The 25,814-nt window shown below is 45.1% G+C and overlaps 2 protein-coding genes across 2 annotated transcripts; one reads left to right on the forward strand and one right to left on the reverse strand.

Moving 5' to 3' along the window:
- Window positions 1-185: 185 nt before the first annotated feature.
- LOC6546695 lies at window positions 186-1,008 on the forward strand. Its single transcript, XM_001974475.3, has 2 exons — window positions 186-303; window positions 363-1,008. Exons 1-2 carry the CDS (start codon window positions 264-266, stop codon window positions 698-700), a joined length of 378 nt encoding a protein of 125 aa, XP_001974511.2. The 5' UTR covers window positions 186-263; the 3' UTR covers window positions 701-1,008.
- On the reverse strand, window positions 1,007-25,000 carry LOC6546694 (E3 ubiquitin-protein ligase MYLIP-A). Its single transcript, XM_001974474.3, has 4 exons — window positions 24,352-25,000; window positions 3,560-4,560; window positions 2,337-2,978; window positions 1,007-2,271 (listed from the first exon to the last, which is right to left on the reverse strand). Exons 1-4 carry the CDS (start codon window positions 24,436-24,438, stop codon window positions 1,965-1,967), a joined length of 2,037 nt encoding a protein of 678 aa, XP_001974510.3. The 5' UTR covers window positions 24,439-25,000; the 3' UTR covers window positions 1,007-1,964.
- Between the last annotated feature and the right edge of the window lie 814 nt (window positions 25,001-25,814).

Below are 25,814 nucleotides of genomic sequence, written 5' to 3' on the forward strand. Positions count from 1 at the left end.
CGGGGAAGAAGAAGAGAATAGCATCAGCTGTTGCTCATTGGCGGCTCAAAATGAGCTAAGTGCTAACGCGTTTGCGGCATAATTGGGCGCGAATTTCAAAAATGTAACATTCCCACAACAATGTTACACTTTTAAAAGTATTTTTACACATTTTAAAGTATTTCAACGTTCAGATTAAACGTCACATTTAGGTTTCCAAACAGCATGCGTTAGCCTCACATCTCAGCCCAAAATCCATTGTAACAGCAATAATTAGTTTGAATATGAACTCAATAGTGATTTTTATTCTACCCCTTTTCGTGGGTAAGCAGTTCACTCATACAACACGGACTCTACTAATCCACAATGCGTGCTCATCTCAGGCTTAGGAATCGGACTCGGGGCACCTTTTTCAAACGAGATCCCTGGCAAAATGGCAGAGCCAAATAAGACGGTGAATGTCAAAACTGAAGAGTTCCAGCTGCAGTCCTTTGGGTCCTTGGGTCTGCAGAAGATTCCGCAGTACTTGATCAATCTCATAAGAAACGTGGACAGCGAGATCCCGGGCGAGAGAAACCAGAACCTTTCACTGCGCAATGTTGGCGCTTTGAGAAAGCGCCTATATACTCAGAACGCAGCGGGAAGTCCAAAAATGGGTTATTTGGATCTAATGGTGTTTCTCATCGACCATATCTGCAGATTTATGGGGCTCATTTCATAGGCTCCAGGTATTTTCATATATTTTCCAGTTGGGAGGGATTTAAACGCACTCATAAATACGAAAATGAAAGGAGAAGACGATGAGGTTTTGATGATTTCAAATGAGAGGAACTTGATGAGTTTTTTTTTGGTCAAGTACATTTATTTCGAATTCATTTTTGAACGAGGCCAAAGGGCAGAAAAGAAGTATTGAAATTGTCAAATGATAAGGGAATTTAACGAAGGAAGAACAAAGAAATATTCCAGAAAGCTTTCAACTGAAGACGCAAGAAAAGATTTTCCAAATAATAAACAACAGATAACAAGGTACATTCATGGTTTTTCATTGGTTTCTTTTATATGTATATATATATATATGTATATATATATGTATGTATATATAGTATAACATTGTTAACATCTATTATTGACTATGTAATATCCGCTGCAGAGATACTTTTCGTGTTTCGTGTTCTGTTTCTGTTTGTTTTGCAGGTACTTAGTACTACTTTGCTCCTTGGGTTTGCGATTATTGTACGCTTGTCCTATATACACACGCTAATATACGTAACATATATTGAAATAGGTATCCGTGGGGTAAATATATGAGAATTGGGGCTTCTTATATGGGATCCTTGGGTAGGGTCGAATACTAAAGAGTTTAGGCGTTAATAAATACATCTCGAGTTTAGTTGGTAAAATTGCTAACATTTAGTAAGTAACTATGTTGTACCTTCAAGGGCTGGCTACATCGTATAAGGTATCGCTGATCTATAACGATCGTAAATATATCTATGTGTATACAGTATACAGTGTGTATATGAATATGAAACAATCTGCAGTTATAGATTCTAGGCATAGGCTATGCAGTGAAGTCTTAGACGAGTTTAAATAGCACTTTCTCGAAGTCCGTACATCTAAATAGTAAATATAATATATATAGTGTATATGGCTACTCAGTAGATTTGAGTTACAGCTACAGTTAGAGTTAGAGTTAAAGTTTCAGTTGCTTATGTCGCTAAAATACTTGAGTAAAGATAGAGCTACGATTGTTGACATACTGACTACTCCGCTTCGAATCGATTTTAAACCCATGTTTCGCATGTTGCACGTTGCACGTGGTACGCGGCACGTTGCATGTTGCTTGCCGCCAGTTGCTTGTTTGCTTTGTTGGTTTGTTCCCATTTAGGTTGTGGTCATAGAGTACAAGTGAATCATGTTGGTTCTCAGACAATCGGCACGCACACCCATTCCATCAGCCGGAACAGCAGCGAGCACAACCAATTCTAGGCGGCCGTCGTGACCTTCGGTTGTCCACCAGGTCCGGTTGCTCCTGCTCCTGCTCCTGCTCCAGCGCCTGCTGCTGCTCCCACTGCCACTCCTGCTGCTGCCTCCAGCGATGCGGGTGCCGCCGAGATCTCGTCCAGCTGATGCTGAAGCAGCTGCTCCTCCGCCTGGCCGTCGCCCATGCTGCTGCTGCTGCTGGTGGTGGTTGTGGCGCCGCTGCCGGCTTGGCTGGTGCGCAGCTCCGGCGGCAGATAGATTTTGACCACGCTGGTTATCTTCACCCGACAGTTGGGGCAGTTGCTGCATCTGCAAGGCGGGAAACCAGAGTTAGTACTGATACAATGGGTCACTGGGTGGCAGGGACTACTCACCTCGCAGCGCACTGGGCGCAGGCGATGACGTGACAGCACGGATTGAACACTGTGTTGATGGCGCGGTCCATGCAGATCTTGCACTGCATGGCCTCCGAGATGCGCGTGTCCACGCAACGCTCAATCGCCGCCTCACGCGCCTCCTTCTCGCGAATGGCCAAATCTATCTTGCCGGCCATGGAGCCGCCGGCACCAGTCGACAGGGCCATGGCCCATGGGCTGACGCCCGGCTCGCCGACGGCAGAGGCGCCCAATCCTCCAGCGGCAGCAGAGCAGCCCTCGGCTCCCTCCGCCACCAGATCGCCACCGCGCTCGTGGAGCGTCCTCCTGGCCTGGTCGTGCACCTCGCGACACGTGTGCTGGATGTCGAAGACGTAGCGCTTGCCCAGCTCCGTGTTCTCCATGAACATGGAGGCGATGGTGCCCTTGAGATCCCGCGTGAACTGGTTGGTCACCACTCCGCGCACCTTGTCGCACACGTAGAAGGCGTGCCGCTCCGTGATGGAGCGGTACAGGCCCGCGGCGATCGGCTGCTTCAGCAGCTTGATCTCCAGCTCCTTGCGATCGTTGTGGTCGTCCACGTACTCCAATTTGAAAGTGCGACGCAGCGACTTGGCCGCAGCGATGGCGCCAAAGGGGATGCTGGACAATGGGAAACGCAAGGCCATTAGTTTTGCAATACTACAGGCAAGTGGAAAATGGAAAAGAACTCGATGGAAGTGTAGGCCTAACTCTTCATAGCAAATTGGAACACTCTATACATTTGCTAGGCACTTTCAAATCAAATGTTAACTGTGTGTTTCTGGGTTTATGGCGCAGAAAGTGGGTTCTATTAAAAACGTTACCTTTGACGGCAATTTTGCGCTACATTAACTTGAAGCCAAAATCGTTTCGAAAAACATTGCCAAGAAACGACTCTAAAAAGGCCATTTAATTATTCAGGTTAATGCGCCATCTACTTATAGAATGATGCTTTCGTTTTGAGCACCCTGACTTTTGTTTTATGAGTACGAAATTGCTCAATTTGGTTTTAGAAACTATGTGAATTAGCTAAGGCAGAAGTGGCATAAACGCATAACACAATTAGAAGAGTCTATGAATTGAATTGCAATTTAATTTAATTCCAAAATACTATGGTAAAGCTTGTGCCTTGTGAGTTCCATACTGCGAGTTGCGGAAATTCGATCTGAGGGATCGCTTCCATGAGATCGGCTGCCACTCACCTCTGTTTCTCGCCCCCCCGGCAGACGGTGATGCCATGGGCGCCCACCGCGATGTCGCAGCGCGTGGCACTCTCGTTGGTGGTCACGCCGCTGAAGAGCTCCTCGCCGTAGCCCTCGAGGTCCTGGATGGACTTGAGCAGCCAGTACTTGGCCGTCTTGAGGCTCATCTGCAGCTTGGCCAGCTTGCCGTGCTCCACGGCTATTTGGCGCAGATAGTCCGCCGGCGGCTCAGCCTCGCAGCTGGGCTGCATGAAGTACTCCTCGTAGACGCGGAGCGGATTGCTGGCCAGTCGCTCGTCCAGGCCCGTTTGGCTGCTGCTGTTGCTGGGGCTGCTGGAGCTGCTGTTCGAGTGGGTTTGCGAGCAGGCTGACGTGGAGGCGGAGGCGGATGCTGAGGCGGATGCGGATGCAGATGCAGATGCTGATGCGGATGGCGAGGGCTGGAGACTGCAACTGGTGGTGCTCGCCGCCGGCAGCGTGCAGATCTCGATGTGCTCCATGGACTTCTGCTTGGACAGACGGCGCTTCTTGAAGCTCAGCACGTGCTCCTTCTCCTTGCGCAGCTGCTCCAGGCGATGCTGCTGCGCCTGCTGCTGTTGCTGCTGCTGCTGCTGCGCCAACTCTCGCCGCATCCTCATGGGGCAGTCGGCCCGCAGCGACGACTCATTGAAGCGCAGCCCATCCGCCTGGCAGAGCAGCGCCGCCAACTTGGCCGCTCCACTCCAGTCCGGCGCATGCAGACGACCCTCGAGCAGATCCCGCCTGGCCTGCATGTAGAACAGATTGCGCACGCTCTCCTGCAGGATGAAGTGCACCGGCACCCAGAACTTGACCCGCAGCGCCAGCATCAGCTGGATGCCGCTGCCACTGCTGCCGCTGTCGCCGGAGAGCCGGTTGCGCAGATTGATCCACTGGCGCGTCTGCGACTCCTTTTGGTTGGGCGTCCAGTGCTCCAGGCCGAAGTACTCCATCTCACAGATGATGTTCATCGCGCGACAGACCTGCAATCGAGGGATATGGCTGGTTAGCTGTGCAACTATAAGGTCCTAGAAGCTATAGGCTGCAGGCAAAGAGCTATCTTGTGCCATAAAACTGGCTAAGCGGTGGTTAAATAGGTCAGCTCTCTACTTGCTGCCTTTCCATTGTCGCCCCACTGCGAATTAAAGCTTAATCTGAATGTTGTTCCATCTATTCTGGATCAGCGACTTATCAATTCAGCTTGACAGAGCCTGTCAGCGACATGCGGCCAGGACCAGCAGAGCCCGAGCCAAAAGCATGTCCTGTGTGGCTTGACTATCTACCAACATTTCGCCATGACAGCGGCAACATCCGCAGCAGCAGCGGCAGCGGCAGCAACAACTGCCTGTGGCAAGTGGATGGATTGGAAATTGTGGGTGGGTGACTGCGCACGTGGGTGTAAAGTGGGTGTGTAAAGTGGGCGGCGCTTTCCTTACTGATGCCGTGGTTTTCAGAAATATTTGCTTATGCAACGAGCGTGTCATCATTTCGAATGGAACGAGTTCAAATGCTGGCAGCGCATCTCTTGGCAAAACAACATCCTTATGTGCTCCATAATGCCACTGCCACTGCCTCTACCGATGACGATGATGGTTATTTGTTCGCCTTAACAAGGCAAAACACCACACTTTCCAGCCAACGCCAATTGCAATCCCCATCCCCATTCCCATCCCAATCCCAATCCCCCGAAGGCAAGTTGCACTGGCTGTCGCTGCCGCCGTCGAAATGAAATTTCAAATTTCGAAACCTCCAAACAAAAGAAGAGCAAGACCACCGCATTTTGTGAGCATCGAGGCTTGGGGGCAACCTTTAAATACTCCCATTCCCCCAAGGACCTACGCATATAATACACACACATACATATATATGCAGCACTTTGCATAATGAGGTATGCGTACTTCCGAGTGTCTGGGTTAGCCAAGGCAACAAGTTGCTCACGCATCAGCGCCTTCGCACATTTTTACGCTTTCCCATTTCCAATTAGGCGAAGCCGCAGGAACGGAAAGCCCAGTGGAAAATGGGGGTGGTGGGGGTGTTTAAATTTATGAGTGGGATTATTAGCCATTAAAGTGAAATTTGAGTCAATTTGCTCTGTATTCCGCTTCTGTTTGGCAAGCTTGGTGTCTACTAGGGATTACAAATTGCCATGTTTTAGGTGGCACATTGTCATGGCATACTTCTAGGCGTTTGTGGCTGTTTAGCTTTTCCAATATTTCGTGCGTTTTTGGGTAATGGCTTACTGTCTTTCTCAGAGTTTTTAGATACTTGGTACACATCGTGTAAATGACCCGTTTGCCTGTTCAAAGTGCTGCCATGGCAATGCAGTGTCCTGGAAACCAGGCAAGTTTCGAGCAAAGGACATCTCTGTGGAACCGGATGCGCAGAAGGAAGCCACTCGAAGAACACGTTGGACTAATTAAGACGACAGATGCTGGCGGCAGTTGCGGTTTGCAGTGCTCCAGCGGCTTCAAGTCAAACGCAATTAATTAATCAAGTGCGCAGATCAATTTACATGCCACTCGATTCGGGGCGGCGGCAGGGGCAAGCGGCATGGGGCGTGGGTGGGGGCGTGGCAGCTTAGCAACGGTTGCCAGACAGCCGACTGAGAATTTGATGTTCAGCTCTGGGAACCGAAGCCGTAGCCCTTGAATTCGTCGCTCAAATGGGGCTGGCATTGGCGATGGGGGATTGGATGCTTGGATGCTTGGATGAATGGAACTGAAAGTGGGGTCTTAGTTGGGCAAATGTCGTGGGTGGCCATTGACAGGCGGAGAGCGAGTCTAATGAAGCCTCTCGAGAGCTTTTCCCGGCGTAATAGCTCAAATCTCGTGCCACGCATTTTCCGCGAGCGGAATGCCTAACTGAGTTTGGAAAATCAGCGCTGGTTGGTTTGGGGCAAGTTAAATGGCAGATGGCGCATAAAGGCGTATGCCTTTGCCCCACCAATTCGATTTCGAAATGGGGCATAAGTGTTTTGGAAATCTTAGAGCATTTCAGGGTTAATGTACGCATAAAGTTTTCAAACAACTGTGCGCCATAAATAAACAAATGATTGTGGAGCAAGAAATTGATTGGATTTTCAGGCCCATTTTTCGTTTTTGCTAAATCAATAAACAAGAAGCAAACTTTTTAATGCAGAATAATGAAACTTATGCAAGCGAACAGCCAATTAAGCGCGTTACTTTCGTTATTAGGTGAGCAATGTTGCAACCGTTTGGTTTTTGCCATTAATTCTAGTGATTTTAGGGGTACACATCAGTCACATCTCTCTACACATAATTCTAACCAGTTTTTTACAACCGCAAAGGATTTGGGCATTTCGCAGCCCTTCAATCCAACAAGTTGTGCTATCCGATGTGATTCGATTTATTTTGGGGCTTGGAGAGCAAAACGTGGCAACAGGCGGAACAGAAGCGCTAACATTCATTCAACGCACAAATAACAAAAATCCGACGAAAATCAGACGAAAATCACACGAAAATACAGCTGAAATACAGAAAATCGTCGCTGGCGTCGCCGCTGTCAAGTGCAAAGTCCACTTTTGTGGATTTCGCTAAAATTAAATGAAACACGAAAGCGAATCGCCGCTGCCGCCGCCGCCGCCGCCGCCTGCCAAATGCGAAACGTGAACTTACTTTCAGCCCCCCAATGGCAAATAAGCCGGGAAGCCGAGCTCCAGCTCAAGCTCCACTAAATCTGACATAACCGCGTCTTTCGTAATGCCCATACAAATTCGCGCATTTAACTCGCGAATTTTACCCCGCAGCAAAAAAGATGACAAAAGTACCCTTCTTGATTATATGCCATAATGCATTTCGTAATATCGCGGCCACCTACATACACACTCGTGCATATGTGTGCATTATGGCCTATTTGCTGACCATATTGGGGTTTTTACTATAGCTCGTAAAATCACTGACCGAAATTACGCCCAACTGGCACGTGCTTTTATTTCAATTTTTATGTCGAGTCTTGGGATAGGTTAACATGTTCGCATTAATCAATTTGATTGGGAAACTGCAGTTTCATTGGGCCTATTTATAGTTATTCGTACGAAATTAGGGGGTCATTTCAAGGAACTTGCTTGTTACTATTACTTGCAGCTTATTTGCTGTTTCCTAGCTTTCTACTTGGAAGAAGAACAAATAGTGGTTTACAATGTGAGTTAATAAGTGAGTTGTGTTGTGAGTTTGTGTTTTCGGGAGTAGAACAACATCTCTTAATGAGCACGTGTAAAGTGAGTCTACACCTGTTCTCTGCTCTACCTGCGCCTAAGAGCCTCAAGAGTGCGCTTAAGGGAGAGGTAACAAAGGTAAACAATGCGGAGCCAAGAGTGCATGTGGAAGATGGGGAGCGCGAGAGCGAAAAGAGCACGTTGCGCTCTTTTCTTTTCGGTACAGACACCAATTGTAAGCGCGCGGAGTGGGGGGAGACTATGACTGGCTGGGAGCAGAAAACCCGACCGAATTGGACTTTGGACCCGAGTCTTCCAAATGCCAATTGGACTTTGGACTGGCACTCGCCTAGTGAGTGTTGTTTTGTTGTCTTGTTGCTTTTGCATTGTTGCTGTGCTATGCTGTGCTCTGTTTTGTTGTGTGCTCTCCGTTGTTATAATTTGCTGGTGTTTGTGTGCTTATATGCATCAGCGATCGCCGTGTGTTTTTTCGTGTTTCGTATTTGCTTGGTTTAATGGCCAGCCGAAACCGAAACTGTAACTGTAATGGAAACTGAAGCTCATGACGTCAGTGGAGCGCCGACTTTTGTACTTTGAACCCCACCGAGCGAGAGCAGAGAAATGCAAGAAGTAGAGGGAAAGAGAGTCCAGGTGATAATTAAATGCAAGGCGGGGGCGTAAGAGAGAGAGCGCGATGCGGAGAGGGTGAGAGTGATCAAGGCTACTGCTGTTCTCTTCCTCTTCACATGAGCGAGATAAACAAAGGCAGTTGGAGATCCGAACCCATAAACGGCATAAGCGCATTTTTGCGCTCTATTTTGCAGGTCATGTGCTTATCGAGTGATCGCCACTCCCCCTCTTCCCCGCAGCCACCTTACCAACCCATTAACCGATGACAGATGAGTCCCATGAGAAGAATAGGAGAGGGGAAGAGGGGCGGCCAGCAGCTGCACCTCGCGATGCACTGGAAAGAAATTTGACAGCTCAATAGCCCAATAGTCAATTGCCATTTCAATGCACTTCTCGTCATTGGTTTTCAATCAAGGTAATATTAAAAATGTTAAAATTTTCATAAAATAATATGTACATTGCACTTTTCCCTCTGTTAATGGGAATTGAAGTGCACTGAAACAGGTTCGATGCATGGAAATTGGCCATAAATTGCACTTAATTACCTATGCACCGCGAAAGGGTCGGGAATGGCGGGGGGAGGGGTTGCGCATCACGTGCCCGCCATGTGCTCCACCTTATAAGTCGGACCTGTCTGTAGCAACTGCACCACCCGCCCCCCTCACCACCCACTTTTAATTGCTGACGTGAGAAGCGGCCGAATGGCAGAATTTATCTGACAAATGGCGAAAATGGAAATGTACACCCGTTATACGGAGCAGATGAAATATGGAAAGCGAAAAGCGACTGCGAGTGCAAATTAATTGAGGGAAAGTCTGGACCACCGGGCGCAGAATTTATCGCAGGCTAAAGTTCGAAATGTCAAGGTGTGATCGCGTTTGAGCCACTGATGCAACCTGGTTAGTTTCGATTCGAGCTGAATAGAAGACCGAGTGTGGTGACGAAGACCGCCTCTGGTAAGGCATCAAAAGCTCGGTATTTCCAATCGGTTTGTCATCAGCCACTTAAATATTTGCGAAATATTAGCTTGCTAATGTCTCTGAAGCTACAGCTGTGAGTAATAAAAGAAAGGGGTCTTATTTACTTGATACTGAATACATTTCTAGCTTAAAATGAACTAGTTTGGTGTTTTTCATATGACCTACAAGTATCTTTGCCTTAATCATGAAAACACTACCTACAATCGAGCTCAGATTACTCAGCGAATTTCGTTTTGCAAAAAGATGTGCTAAATGCTGTAATAGCAACAATCTGGCGATGTCTAATTAGTAATGCAAACTATCAACAAGTGTTGCCAGCTCCAACCTTCAGGAGCAACCTTCGGCACCGCGATACTTTGTGACTACGACCTATTACTGAATTTCCCTTTCAATGCGGCACCGAAATGGCATAGGGAGGCGTATGTTTTGTTACTAATCGGGCTGTTTTTACGTATGCTCAATCTATATAATCAGGCCCCCTGGCATTTTGCTATTCCGTTCAATATAAATCGGATTGGAATGAAAATAAAACGGCACTTAGTGTTCTTATTAGAATTTAAGCACGTGTGTGCCATCTCTCTCGCTCGCGCTCTCTGCTCGCGGGCAAGTGAAAGAGATGGGGAGCGAATGCATTTCATTTCTGCAGCAGTGCAGTGGCAGCGGCGTCGGCGTCAGCGGCGGCAGAGGCAGAGGCAGCGGCAGCGACCGACTGAACATTGGACTTTGATCGTTGGCCATAAATTTTATAGCAAAAACGAAACAAATGCTAGAAGAAACTAAAAGCTAAAAACAAGAAACAACAAATGTGCTGAATTCCAAGTGCACACTAAAAATTCAATAGGAAAAGAAGGCAGTGAAGAATGGGAAGAACAAATGCAGCAGACGGAACGAATGGTTTAATGTCATTTCATAAGTGCAATTAAAAAGCTAATCGAAATACTGGAGTAGCATGTCCTCGGAGTCTAATGCTTCAGAAAAAGCTCTATAAAAATTAACTATTAATTACACTCAGCAATTGTGAAAAACATTTCCACTCAGAACACACAGCGTATTCTCTGCAAATGCGCTTTCGTTACTACGTGGACTGTCGTCGACAGAGATGTAATTATATGTAATAATGCCTTTCAAGAAACAACTGCCAAAAAAGAAAGAACTGTTAGGAAGGAACTGTGATGCCGAATCCCTTACGAAGAACCCCCATTATTTTTTCCAGTGCATCGCTTGTCCTTGCAATGATCTTATATTTCGCGCACTCCTAAGTGAAAGCCGGTTGTTTGACTGTTGACACATCTTTCGGAGTCGGGTAAGAGCCAAGTTTATGGAGCCAGCGCTATAAAACTCTCATCCTCTTCCTCCTCCTTGCGGCTCGTGCTCCTTTTCTTTTTTTTTTTTTTGGCAATGATATGGCTGGCCCCAATTCGCTGAGTGATCCAGCGGGGCTGTCCTGCTGCATTATTAATGAAAATGCTGGTCGGCGAGCGAGGGATGCCGGTTTCTCGACCGTATTTAGCTGTTTTGGCCAGTTGTACGTGACTCTTGGCACTCGGCACTCGCCTCCGCACTCGCAGTGGGCCAAAAACGGTTGCGTCAACGGCTAAAAGCCAACGTCAATTGCAAACGACTGAGACTGCAGTCTTGAACAAAAATCATGCTGATGTTGGATGTTGTGTGTGTGTGTTGTGTACTGAAAATCAGGGCACCCAAATGAAAATATATGTGTCCTGTGCATATTTATGCAGGAATGTGTGTCCTGGCTGTTGCCATAATTTTTCCCCCGCCCCTGCCCCTGTCGCGCGCTCTTCCACGCCTTTCAGTTGACTTTTTTTTAGTGTTCTCCCCTTTTTTTCATCCGCCTCTGTTGTTTTGTTTTCGTTAAGTATGCGTCATTTTCAGTGGCTGCCACTTTTTGCGTGCGTTGCGCGAAAATGCGGAAAAGCCGCAGGGTCCCATGGTACAACTACCACTGCCACTACTACCCTTTTACTTCCTCCTTTTGTTTGCCCCTCCCCCCTTGGGAGTTGGCAATGCAGTGCAAACAAGCCCCCAACAACAACAGCGCACCAAATAAGCATGCAAATGCATTACATTGTAGGGGCAGCGGCTCCAGAAATTATGCGAGCGGGAAAAACGAAGGGTTTTCCAGTTTCCAGTTTCAGTTCGCCAGTGCTGGCCCTAATTAGCATGGCACTGCATTCCCAATTGCCGCGACGTGATGCCAGATTATAGCTGGCTTAACTTTGTGGCCAGCTTTTAAGAGCTGCGAGTACTCGAGCACCAAATAATGAGCTTAAACGCCATCAAATTCAAGGAGGTTTCCCAGCTCAGGGACTTACTGATTTCCTAAGAGATAGTATATACAAATTCATTCCGTGAGATGCGGTTTTAACCAGATGATAATGCCACTAAGTCACTTATTTTAATTACAATTTCTTTCCACTACACTATCGCCGCAAGCAATTTGGCAAACTAGAAGCACCAAACAACTGAAAGTTTTCCTCGCAAAAAGTTGTCTTCGAAACCAGAGCTCTTGCAGTGATCACTTTCCTCATCAGGCAGAAAGAAATACTGTTTGCACAAAAACATTCATTTGATTTCCATACCATTTGCCCAGACTTGGAATCACATTTGCAACTTGATAAATTACATTGCGCCCAAATGAAATGTCTGCTGGAAGGGGCTAAACTTTTCTGGCCAACAAAGAAGGCAAAACTTGGCCAAAAGAATGTCAAGTGCACATGCGAGAGCCAGAAATGGAAATTTTGAGGAATCCTGAGATGACGAAATGTTTGCCGGCGATGCATTCCACGGCGAATGGGGCGGGGATATCTGGCCCAAAGGTCAGGGCCGACCACAGAACTTGGACAATTGTCGAATGTTTAAGATGCCGAGCCCGGCCAGAAAATAAAAAAAAAGGCACATAATAATAAAAAGAAATTTCTTCCGGATGGCGGACTTTGTGTCCGCGCGGGAAAAGGATGCATAATAGGGCAACATTATGCGGCATAAAGTATAGTGGGGCACATGGCAGGGATGGCACAGTTCCAAAATATAATAACAGAGATATCAGCAAATCGGTTTTCGGCTCTCGGGGCCTGCGAAAGTTTACACAAAGCGTTGGATTGCCGGTCCCTTTAAGGACCTCGTGCTGCAGCTGCTTTGATGATTTATCCGCTGCTCCGCCCACAAAGCTCCAGCTACACCCACATCCACACCCACCGCCCACCGCCCACTTTTATAACCCCGGCTATGAACTTGTTTACCCATAAATCCACAAGGCAGGCTTACAAGTTTACCTTACTCGCCCGGGTTTTTGGCCGCTCTCCAATGTATTTCAATTAAGTTATCAAATACCTACATACTATACTCGCCCAGCTAGCCGGTTTGTATCTGTCAGTTACCAAAAAATGTATATTTTTTATATATAGGTGGTGTATAGGTGTATGTATGCACGTATGTATGTATGTATAGCCCGTTGCCTGTTGCCAGGTGCCAACTTGGCTCTTGTCTGCCTCGTATTGATTTTCTTTTTGGCCAAAAGTCTGCTCCTCCCATCCCCTCCCGGAGCAATTCCACGTTTGCACTTGATAATTCTGGTCGGGCGGACGGGAATTTGCCATGCAAATGGGTTCTCGCTGCCAAAGCACATAATAATATATCATTTAAAGTTGTTCGCTTACTTAAAACTTGTGTCCTCCGGTCACTGTTTCCTGCGAACCTGCCGTGCCTAGGCTCATTTATTCTAATTGTAAATTGCATTCGTCCTTGGGCCCTTTTTTGCGTTTTCGCCACGGTATCGGAAATCGCGCGTGACAAGCTTAACCTAACCGAATGCTACAATGGTCCAATGGTTTGGTCCCCACTCAACCGCTGACCTCAAATGCACTGCGAGAAATTGCTTCTACCAATGGGCTTGTAAATAGTCTAGCAATCGTACAAGTAATGCAGCTCGCTCTGTAATCATAAAGGCTTCCGAATCCGCCTCGAAGGACCAAATATACCAAGGATATTAAGTCCTAAATCGAACGAAAGTAACTTGGATGGCAGTTTTCCTTACTGTATTCCTGCCACCCGCCATTCTTCCTTCCATTCAAATGACTTTAGTCATTGCAGTTAATGATGCCTGGCTTTAGGCTCACTCCCACTACGCAAACACCCACTCCTTAGCCAAGTTCGGAGGCTTTGATGGACATTTGATGGCGAACGACACGACCACCGGGCTCCACACCCACCCACCATATGCCAAATGGCAATTTTCACTTCGTTAAAATTGTAAAATTTTCTTTTCAAGCAATTTAGTAGCGGAAAATGCTTTTGATGCCGGCGAAAGGAAAGCTCGGGTAGCGGATACAGGATAAGTGGATGACGAAGGCTGGGAAAATGGAAAATGGGAACGAGATGTGGACTAGATGGGGACTTGGCGCTGACTTGGTGGGACTCGGCACCTGGCAGACTGCAGGTCTAGCAGCACTCTGATTAGAAATGATTAGGGGGTCCGATTTGATTACTCCAGAAACTCACATACTCACATAGCGAAAAGGGAAACAAATCAAAAATGCATTGACACACGCGGTAATTCCCGCAATTATCATTTCGTGACCCCGTGCCATTTTCCATTGCAAGTATGTGAAATTCTGCACCCACACAGCCCGGTTTCTAAATCCAATTACAATAAAATAAATAAATCGCATGCCCGTCCAGTTTCCATTAAATCGCAATTAAAACGCGCCGCGAAAACTGTGTTTTCTTAGGCAGTGCGCCTTAATTAATTTTGGTCCTGGCAATGAAAGCCCGCTTTAAGAGGCTCAATTAAAACGGCATTATCCTGGTGCGGATTGTGGTTTCCGTGGGGGGTTGGCGAAAACAAAGGCGGTTGGGGCAGGATTGCGAACAATGCAAACAGGACATGACTGCCGCAGGACACTGTACATCTTTGGGCAGTTAAATTTAAGTAAAGGCATTTAATTAAGACTGCCGAAGGACGAATTATTCGGCGTAGAGTGGGGAAAAGTTTCGTGCGCTAATTGAAACGGGGAAAATCGCGAATGAAATGCCCGTCGCCCTGTGCAAACGAATTGCAATTCAATTTGAATCCGAATTAAAAATTTAAATTGGGCGGAAAGGCTTCCAAATGGCATGCAAGGTGAAAAAATATTTAATATGTTTTGTCACTGCAATCAAGTGAGTTTCATAAAGCTGTTCATACATATGACAAGGGAAATAACTCTACTTTTTGCACTTCGCCTTGATAGTTGCATACTTTAGATAGATTTATGAATTATGATTCATTTGAAATCCGTTCGAATTTCGCTCTGTGCTGTGTAAATCATACCTTGATCCGATTGCTGATCGGATTTGTTGCGCGAGTTCATTTCCCATCACAATTTTATAAGCTTTTATTGGCCCTCTTTGTTCCGCAAGGTCCTCTGTCCCCCTTTCAGTAGGTGGGAAAACCGCGCACGGAGGAAAGAAAGGCCAAAGAAAATAATAGTGAAAGCCACACAGGACCTCCGTTCTTCTGTTTGCTTCGGTTCGGGGCAATAAAAGTGAGGCAAAGAAAATAAAGAGACGGCGAAACAAAAGCCTTGCCATTAGAGACACATCAAAATGGCACTCAGCATGGCGTCGGGTGGTGGGGGGTGGGGGTGGTGATGTGCTGAGCTGAGGTAGGTGTGAAGGGAGAGGGGCGGCGGGTCTAGCTTGTCGGCTTTTTGAGAAAACTATATTCGAATACAATGGGAAAAGCATTGAATGCATTCCCTGTTTCTGCGGTTTGTTTTGCGGCTTGCATTTTTTTCGGTTGCATTTTCACGCAATTTATTGTTCACGCTCTCTCCTCTTCGCCTCTTCTCCGCTGCTTTTACTCGCTTTCTCCTGCTTCCTGTAGAAATTCCCTATTTTTTTATTGTTTAATATTGTTCTAAGCTATGTGTATATGTATATGCTGGCTGGGGCTAGAGTAAGCTTTATTTGCAGGAGGCGTTGGGAAAGTGGGCGGGCTGGAGGTGGTTTACTTGGCCATATTTCCGCTTGGTTGTTGTGCATTCAGGTTTCTATGGTTTCTCCCGCCCTGCTCTTCACAATTTCCCCGCCAACCTTTGGCGAAATGGGCGAAAGCAGTTCAAGGATAATATGCAAAAACCATGGAAACAATAGATAGCACTAGACCTCAAGAGGATTTGCTGCAAAATCGTGAAGGCGCCTGCTTGGCAAATGACATTATCATTTGCCAGCAACATTGATTTTGCTTAAATTTCGTCATTGTCATGTGCAGGCACGATTTTTGCATCATCGTCAAAGTGCTAAGCGAACACTGCGAAAAACCGCGAGATACATGTCTCATAAATTAAGTTGCAGAGTGACTAAACTCTGTGTTAAATGCTTTATATACCATTTGGCCACTCTATTTTAAACATTCTTGGTTTCTGAAGTGAAGCTGTCAACTTAAAAATGCCCATACTGTTTTCTAGAATTATTTCTGAGTGAATAGGGGACTCGGTTAATGTTGAAACCATCGCTTTTTAGTAGTATTTTCAGTGCCCGGTGCTAAAAGACAGAATGCCCCTGACTCTGCCAGCGGTAATTGCATTAAATGGGGGCTTAAAAGCAGACGACACTTTCCCACACTATCCCCTCGTTTCCCTCTTTCATTTCGCGTTTGCTCGCAGCCTTGTCATTGTCGTTGGATTAGTGTTAGACGTCCCCAAACTGCACACTACAACCAAGTCCAATCCACCCACTTGTTCCCCCGCAAAACGGCTTCCAATTAGCCGGGGAATGGCCTGAGCTCCGCGAACTACAAGCCCCAAGAGCAGTACGCTCGACTTAAGCCATTTAATCGATATGTGCGAGGAGTTTTCGCATTGAGAGTGGCGAATCAAGTCGCGTTCGCATTGCACGTGACGGCCGCTGACTTCATTCGATTCCAACTCCTCGCCATTGAAGTGCACCCACTCAATTTCGGCGTACAGTTCCGTTTCCATTTATAGAACCACTATCTGACCTATATATAGCCCAAGTTCAGCAGTAGTACACACGTCCGCCCATTTGAGGGGTCTCTAGATAGGAATGTTGTAAATGGATCAGTGCTAAATGGAATTAGTTCCGGATTAATGTTTTAGTTCTACTTAAAGGGACAATGGCTAAATGGCACGTGCATGTTTTTTCAAGTGGGAAACTTTTCTTATAAACGCATTGATTTATTCTACGCTCCCTCGTTTTACTGGAGTCACAGTAAGTTCCACCCAGGAAAGTTGCAGCTACCGAATCTCCGCTGTAGCTTGGCCACTCTTCCTTTCCCCCTTGTATAGTATTGTGTGCTTCGGCACGCGAGTATAATTTCCTTTTGATTGGGCGCGCCTCGGCTCGACTTCATTCGGCGACTAGCTGGGAGCGATTCTCCAGATAGATTTGCGGGCGCACTGCCAGCACACGGTGTAAACATAAATTGCGCTGCCAAGGACGCGCAAGCACACACACACACAGAAAAAGCTGGAAAAAGGGGGAGGGAGTAGGGAGTAGGGAGTGGGAGGGCTCGACGGGCGCAAGGACGCAGACAGGATGGCGCACGCACCACGAAGCCTTCGTGGTGTGACCCTCGCAGCTCCAAACTTCAGCACTGGGCACATGATGTATGCTCGCCAGGGTTGTCGATTCACCCGAAGTCAGGACTTCCGGAAGTGAGTGTGTGGGCTTGTGAACTCTGAACTTAAATCAGCTTGTTTCTACGAGTTACATGTGGCTCTTCCACCGGCGAAACTTTCACTGTACACGAATAGCAAACTTTACAATTCCCAAGTTGCCTTTGGTAGAACTTTAAATCAATCTCGTTTTTACTCGGACCCATTTTTAGTCTTGTTAATTTGCTAAATAGTTTTGAGTTAGTATATATTTCCTGCTAAAGTGAAGAGCATTAGCTTCCCAACTGGATTATTAAAAAAGTTTTCAAAGTCTGCAACTCGCAAGACTGCGATAAAGTTTAACAAGCTCGCACACTTTTTAATATCTTCTGAAATGCGAAATAACCCTGGCAACCCTGGACGTGTGGGCTGCTCCAGGTTGGGCACAGCCTGCGGTGCATTTTGCATTTTCGGACACAAACGCAAATGTCCAGCGAACATGACAAACATTCTGCTGCAGCCAAAGCGACATGAAAGTGATGGCGTTTGGGCTGCCGGAAAATGCGGTGGAAAATGCATTGCTTTTGGGTGTGGGTTTTATGTTTTGAGCTTGGGTTTCGGCAGCGGTGGCGGCATCGGCCTCGCCTTCTGTCGGTGGCAATTAATTCCCAAATTGGCCAACAACGTTGGACAGGCGGAAGGTGAGCTCCGTTCGGATTTAATTGTTTGGAAAATTAATTCTTGCTTTGACCAATTTTCCAGATTTAGCACTGGCACTTCTGGGCACAAAAATCATTTGCATAGAGGCTGCATAAATAAATAAATTCCATCCAGATTACTTCGTTTTGGCCAAGCGTTGCAGCGAATATTTATTGATAGTGCATAATAAACATGTGTGCATGCGTATATTTTATGTCAACCAGGCCATCAATGCAAATGCGAATGCAAATATGGGATTGGTTTGTTACGTTCTAGCCAGATATTTACCAGCGATGAGTAAAATTTCAGTTGACTTCTGGTTCCAGGGCCTCAGCAATTAAGCGGTAAACAACAATTAAACAATATCAGCGGCTGTGAATATGTATGCCTGCGATTTAAATAACTTCTGCCGGCCTTTTGCCACTTTTTTCAGCTGTGTTTACTGCTGTGTGTAAAAACCCAAAATCCATTCGAATAGTGGGCAAAAATAAATGATATACAGCCATACAGTATTCACATTGTACGGATGTGCGCATAAAGCCAACTCGCTTGTTTTTAGGCTGCTTGTGCGAACTTAAAAATTTATGGCATATTTGTGGTGGTCAAGAATGGTTTTCGATATACACTCACACGGGACGGAATATGAAAAGATTTTATAACTAAAATGAAACCATAAATTACATAGGCAAATATTTATAGAATACACCATGTATATACAAAACTAATCGAAACAATATAGTGAACAGGTTTCGATTTATCCGAGTAATTCGCTGAGAAAACACATTATACTCGTACTGTGCTTGTTTGATAAGGCTCATCGAGTCCGAAAATAAATTGGTTTGCCGATTAAATAAAGACATTTAATTATAATCATCTCAGTCGCCCAATTCAAATGAACTCTATTGCGTTGTATCTTTCGGGGGCCAAACAAAGAGGCAAACTGGCACATTCGCTCTCCGAGGTGCCAAATGGAACTGAAAACTCGTGGGACCCGCCTTAAATATATTTGTATTTATCTTCGCTTGTTTGCTTAAATTGTTAATAACTGTCGGCTGCAACAAATAAAAGCAGCGCGAATCGGAGCAGAAAGCAGAGCGTCGAAATAAAATAACAAATTTACATACAAATGTACATACATACACCTATGTACATACATATTCGTTTGTACTCTTATGTACGTTTGGTAAAAAATGAAACTTGACAAAAATACGAAAAATAGGTAAATCTCGTTTTGTGCCTTTTGCGCTTTACATTTTTTTTATTTTTCGCATGGGCTTGGCTCCGCAGCAACAACAAAATAAAAAAGATATAAGTAAGACGGAGGGAAACACAAATACGAAGCGAAAACAAGCAGCAGATACTCAGATACAGATACTTTTCCTCTAAGTTATTCCTTCTGTAGAAGCACGTGTGTGTGCTCTCCTTCCAAAAACCGCAATGGCCAAGGACTTGAGGCCAGCATACTGAGCGTATGCTTAATATTAATCACTAAACTGAACTCCAAGCAAATGGGCAAACCAAGCACAAGGTGTTGTGGCGAAATTTAAATTTTAATTAAACATCTGTTGAGCGCTAAAACAAATGGCATACAAAAAATGAAAAGCGCAAAAAGCTCGGAAATTGCGTTCTACGGACAAAAATAGTCGAAAACAAATTATGAATGCTTATTTATCATTTACGCCTTGATTGCTCCAATATCTGACTCGGCTGCTTCTACCTGTCTTCTTGATTTCTGTTTCTGTTTCTGTTTCTCTTTCTGTTTCTGCATGGCTCCCCTTTATCAGTCTGTTCTGCGTTGTTGACATCGGGTATTAATACAAGAAATTCCCCAAGCTTATCAGAAGAAGCTGATAAAAAGAGAGAACCACAACGATAAGTATATTTTCTGTGCTTTCTGACATTTGTTTTTGCCTAATGCTGCTAAATGTATGTGCATACATCTGGACAGATCGCTTGTTTACTTAATGCGCAGAAATGTGATTTTGGGACCTGATTTTGTGGGAGCATTTATGTGTTCACCTATGGGAACAAGTAGAACAAGTCTCTGGGAATTTTGCTCACTATGGACATTGACAAGGACGATTCGCTGCTAAAAGGATTTCCGCAATATCCTTGCAGTCCCTTGACTACGGTATAAATGTCTGATTTTTATTCAAATTTCACTGCTTGAATTGGCCTTTTGTCGTGACACGAGAGACACGCAAATTGGCCAGCGGCTGCTGCACTTGACCCGCCTCCCCCTGCCCCTCCACAGCCCACTCCACTGTCTCTCTTTTTCTCTTGTGCCCCTCTGCCACTTGAGCTGCCTCATCAAATCTTGCCTGGAAACTTGCCTCGTTGCACATCTTTCAATTGTTGCAAGTCGCACACTCGAGCATTCGCCCACCGCCCACTATTGCCACACCCAGCTCGTAATCCCACACTTCAAGGGTGTTGAAAGGACTCATCATCCAGCTGCCTTCTAATCCTCCCTGTCCCTGCTCCATTCCCAAGCCCATTTGGCCTCCCAGCGGGAGAAAGCTTTAACGAAGGGAAAGCAACAGCAGTGTTCGCAAATATAATTACACCTAGAAAATGGATGTCAATTTGGCGGAGCAGAAGGATCTGATTAACGCAGCCTGTTGACAGGCAATCCGATAAGGAATCGCAATCAATGGAGGGACTTCCAGCCACAGTGGGCGAAATATGCATTAAAGTGCACCGATGATTCATGCTGGCTTTCTATGCATATAATAAACTTTAAGGTATGGAAGCTATTCCCATACAGATATTATCAGATGCAAAGAAAACATGTAATGTCCATGTGTAATACCAGGGAGTTATTACTGCCTAGGTCAGTACTGCGATCACGTTTCACCAGCATGGAGTCCACAATTTGAAAGTTTTCCACTACCGTGGGTCGACAAACGTCGGTTGTTTTCCTTTTCCTGGTTCTGTGGACTTTGTCATGTAACAGCAGGCCCTTTGCAAAATGCTCGAAATGCCGAACCCAGTGGAGCACCACTCGATCCATGTGAAGAACGCAAGCAAGCAATCAAAAACAACTCAAATGGGCACTCAAAACTCGGCTCTGACGACAAACGAGCCACGAAAATGGCAATTTTAAATGCAATTACAATTACAAGTAGCTGGTAATTGCAAGTAACTATTACCGAGCATAAAACTGTTGCACATGGCCCACAGTTCCCAAAGCGGAGTCCTTGGGCGTTGGCGATGAGGAGGAATGGTATTTCGGCAGACGGAAAATGGGATATGGGATATGGGAAATGGGAAATTGCCTGACTGACTCCGACTCGCTGGGCAGACACACCCAAAAACGAACGGGGCATATTTGCATGCATATGTATGTTTATGATGTAGCCAGTATGATTGTTAAATCGAGGTAACAAAAATGTAATTCTCCTTTGACATGCAAACTCGTCGAAAACGTCCTCCCACTGACGTCAGGGGTAAACTTTTTCGTATTGCGATTGTACGAGGGCGAAAACTTTGTTGCTCCGGTCCGGGTTCGAGTCAGCTCGGCAGCCCGTAATTAAAATGTGCAACTGTGCCAGGCCTCTGTCCACATCTGCGTACTAATGCCAGCCCCCAGAGTTCATTAGCCACTGCTCAAAGTTATGTAAACCCACTCTTATCAGCCAAGTGCCTCGTTTACACCCCAAGCAGGCTTATCACTAAGCCGCGATTAAGATCCGCTGAAACTCAGACCTTGTCATTGTCATAGCCCTCGAAATAGCACTATCACTCAAGGTTCCGCCGGCCAGGTGACATTGGAGAGGCTTCTTTTGAGTCATTCCTGTGCAGATAATTAATTAATTTCCCATCATACTTTATTAATAGTCAAGGATTTCTCACTGTCACGCCGACAAAAACGATGACGAATTTGTAACACGCCTTATCGACGGTTACAGGCGGCGCGTCATTCTTTGAAATGATAAGCTGCTCCGGATTCAATGGGCATTGATATTCATAGATTAGGCTGACGCACGGCTCAAAGTTAAATCACAGAGGCAGAGGTATTAATTCGATTAATCCACTGCGAGTCACATATGGTGGCTATATATATGAGTTGTATTTATATATGTATATATGCTTTTTAAACACTTTGCCCAGATGTTTTCCCAGATCAACGCGGCTGATACAGAGAGCAATTGAACATTGGACTGTGCAGCATATATAGTACATAAATCCATACATGCATCTACACATATGTAGAGCATACGTGAGTGGAAACATGTGGGAATGATAAGGCCCGATTCGGATTTAGATTCAGATTGGGATTCAATGTCATTCGGGGATAATGCAACTGTTGCAGCGGGATGAAAGAGCCGATTATCATGACTTTACAATGGGAACAAAGCCTCGTTGTTTGCTATATATGCAAAGAGTCCAATTAAAGCAGACCAATAAACTGGTTATCGCGATGAGGTTGCATTACCCATATAACAGCGGAGATTGCCCAGTTCCCACAACTGCAAATTCATTATAAAATGCATTTTCCGCAACACAGTTCGTCTGATTTATAGAACTGCGGTCTTGCACTTAAAAGCACTTATATAGTGTGATTCCAAGAATAGAATTCAATTAATAATCAGTAAAATCAGACATAGTAACCTTTGCAACGATTAGTGCTAAGCCCCCTATAAAAACCATTTGCGTTCTGCCCCAATTCGATGATCTTAACGCAAGTTCAGAGCCGTAAATAATGATAGCAAATGCGTTGTTCTGATACGAATAGGCGTTCGATAAGATAAACTCAAGTTGAAGAAGCATATTTTCTTGTCTTGGCGCTCGGCTCTTGTTTTCCACCGAAGATAATAAAGTTGGCCAAGAATCGGACCTGGGACACATGTACATTCGTGTACACCTGAATATTAATGGCTCTGTGTGTGCGAGCCTTCCATTTGATAAGTTTGCCCGATTAGATTGCACAGACACTAATGCACGGTTCGCAAATAAGCCAAAGATCTAATTAGCCTGACAAACAAGGCGAATTGCCGAATTGACTTTAATCTTTGGGGTAGGTGGACCCTGTAGGTGGGGCTTTGTAGGTCGAAAATGTGGGGGGCGGCGGTGGAGCATAGCCACATGTATATCGCTCGTAGTAACAGCGCTCCGATGAACAGAAGCGGAATGGTCAAGTGTTTGCACTAATCGCCCCAAGTGGGGAGCACTTGGACATTGAACTCACAAGCGAATTGTTAAGTGCGCGGAAAAATAAACTCCTAAAAAGGTAATATTGTAATGGATGCATTCTAAATTACAGGAAGAATTTTACGTTTATCATAAACAAGTTGACTTAGCCTCTCAAACACTGAAACACTGATACTCTATTTTCCGTTTTTACTCTTTGAATCACCTTGGTTCTGAAAAAACTATCGCGCAGGGCAGTTCGAGTCAAGGGTGTTTGGCATTTAAAATGAATTAGTGCAAAACTGGTAAACAACAAGACACTGAAATTGGACATGGCCCCCCCGAGCTGATAACGAAATGCGGATCGGAATTGAAAACACACACTCACTTTTGCCACTGATAAGCGTTGAGTACATTCAGGTCCAGACCTCCCGCGAAAAATGTTAATTGAAATGGAATAAAGTGCTTCGTTTTCGACCGAAAGTCGAGTGCCTCTAAATGAAGATTCTTTTATAACATTTTTTTTACAGTAAGCCGCTCTGGTATTAGCCGTAACGAAATTCGCCATGAAAAAAGGCCGACATTAAAATGAAATGAGAACATTTTTGTTGGTATGGCGTCGTGAGCAACCGTGCACGTTGGTCATAAAAAAGTAATCATTTTTTAGTTATTTATTTCCAAAGATAAAACCAACCAATCTCTATAACCGTTTGTGCGGCTGCCTCAAGTGATTCGAAGCGAAGGCCCTTTGGTGTCACATCGTAATATCCTCTTATAGAGGATACGTAATTCAGTGGGTATATCACAAACGTGTGGCAAAATTGCGTAAACTACGTTGAAGATCGATAAGCTATGAAGTAATGGCCAGTCAAGGAGCTCGCCTGGATAATTTTGTAACCTCGGTGAAGTGGAGCTGCTGACTTTCCCTTGAGTTCCAGAAGCCCGAGGCTGGTGCCCTTGAATTCGCGTGGTGTAATGCCTAGAAGTGTGGCTGTGGCTGGCTTAATGGCTCAAACCACCTACTTGGAGTTAAGTAAGGAAAAGCCTGTTGTTTTCAGGCGCATTGTTGAATAACAATGTTCTATGGGCTCTGTCTTGAAGATGGAATCAACATCAATGAATCACAGAGCAGGTACGCGGTATGATATCGTTTTGTATTTAAAAATTGTGTACTTAAAAAATAAAAAATACTTCCGACGATTCTGATTGCTATCTACTATTATTGAGTGTTTTTACAAAGTATCAGCCATTATTTTTGGAAAGAAATGAACGATTAGGCAGTGAACTATCAAAGTGGAGCGGAATAACTTTGGACAAAAACTCCATTTCCAGTGGAACTTATAAGAAATGTGCTAGGGATCGGCATCGTTATGCCATAAGTATAATAATAAAGTATATTTTCTCATATGGCACTAGTGCTTCCTATACGGAGCTATGCCGGATCAGAGGCTATAACGGTGCTCTTTTCCCTCCACTGCCAAGCGCCTTCTATGGAAAACTACCAGCTGGTAGTTCTGCTGGTTACAGAACCGATGAACTCACCTTCTCCAGACACTCCTGACCATTGGCTTTGGGATCCCACTTGACGGCTTGCTGGGTGCCGTTGGGCAGGTTGACAATGCACCACATGTTTGGGCCTTTTCTGTGCTACTGCCGCCGCCGCTGCCGTTTGATTTCTTGTCCAACAGGTAAAAGCTCCGCTCAGCTGCGGTTCAAAACAATTTGCTTCCGGCTTGTTTGCACAAAAGCCGTGTGTATTCAAAATCACAGTCGCAATCGCAATTGAAGCGCTACAGGTTGCACCGCGTATTTCGCTCCAGTCTGGATAACTGTTTTAATTCTATTTGCAATTATGTGACTTGTTTTGTTTGTTAACTTTGAACGTTGAGCACTGCGGAGTGATTTAAATATATTTGCACTTTCGGAATTTTGTACACATTTTTATTAGCGGCAACTAACGCACGCTCGATTTGCACGTAAACTTTTTTGATTGTTGCTACAGTTGCTGGTTTCTCCAATTTGATTTCTGCTTGTTTATTGCAAAACGCAATGTAATTTGTATACCGTTGTAATTTTTATGCAAAAATAAAAATATTACTTCGTGATATTTTTCCCGGCGATTTCACGGATATCCTACTTGTTTTTGTATCAGGGGTTTCGGTGCTTAACACAGCGCTGTCAAACATAGAATGAACGAATGTGGGCGCTGCGTGTTGCTTAAGTAGCAACAATTGCGCGCTCTCCCTCTCTCTCTCTTGAACCTACTCTTTGGGAATTGCTTAGAGAGCCCAAGTCTCCTCTCTTTTTGTCTCTTTATTTAAGAGGCGTTCTTTTCAATGTAGTTGAATTTGATTTTCACTTGTTTAGACTAAGAGACCTATTAATATATTAATAGAAATGTCTAAGGTTTTCAACATTGGGCATTATTTAATTTAAGTATTTAATTGTTAATTATTATAATGAATTGTTTACAATAGATTTATTATCTATCAAGGTAACGCTTTTCAATGGGCTGGGTTATTCGCTGCGGGCTCGACAAGTTGGTTATAGGCAGATGTTACTGTATGTTCCATTCAACTCCAGCTGTTGCAGTTATTGTTGTTTTCAGACACGGGCCTTTTGTTCTCAGATTTCTTCTCCTGCTCGCCGCTCTGAAGTTGAAATACAGGTAAATGGTTGAACGAATGCGATGTGCATGTGCGCATGTGCAGATATCTTTTCTCTTCCTTTTCAGTGCAATGCAGCTGTTTCTGATTCTGGCTTACTGCTTTATCCCAGCATCAGCTGTTTTTGTAGCGCTGTATTCAAAGGATGTGTGTATCTTGCAGTGACCTCGTTGGCATAAACCAGATATATTCTGCACTGTTTATAAAATGAGTTCATCATTTCAGGCCTGATCGCTTGACCCCCATGGAGGTCGCAGTGAGATCGCTGGGTGTTTATCTTTGCTTACGTGATGTATGTCATGCAACTGGAAGCTTTCGATCTACTTATAAAACAAAGAT

This window comes from Drosophila erecta, unplaced genomic scaffold (genome assembly GCF_003286155.1).
Source record: "Drosophila erecta strain 14021-0224.00,06,07 unplaced genomic scaffold, DereRS2 tig00000092-arrow-pilon, whole genome shotgun sequence".
In the NCBI taxonomy this organism is placed as follows: Eukaryota; Metazoa; Arthropoda; class Insecta; order Diptera; family Drosophilidae; genus Drosophila; species Drosophila erecta.

Excerpts from the sequence above, each read along its gene's own strand:
- LOC6546695 (XM_001974475.3), top strand. The coding sequence starts at position 264 with ATGAACTCAATAGTGATTTTTATTCTACCCCTTTTCGTGG. Across the intron at positions 304-362 it reads TATTCTACCCCTTTTCGTGG|GCTTAGGAATCGGACTCGGG; the intron begins GTAAGCAGTTCA and ends TGCTCATCTCAG.
- LOC6546694 (XM_001974474.3), bottom strand. The coding sequence starts at position 24,438 with ATGTGGTGCATTGTCAACCTGCCCAACGGCACCCAGCAAGCCGTCAAG. Across the intron at positions 2,979-3,559 it reads CGGGGGGGCGAGAAACAGAG|CATCCCCTTTGGCGCCATCG; the intron begins GTGAGTGGCAGC and ends CCCATTGTCCAG. Across the intron at positions 2,272-2,336 it reads TGCGCCCAGTGCGCTGCGAG|ATGCAGCAACTGCCCCAACT; the intron begins GTGAGTAGTCCC and ends CCCGCCTTGCAG.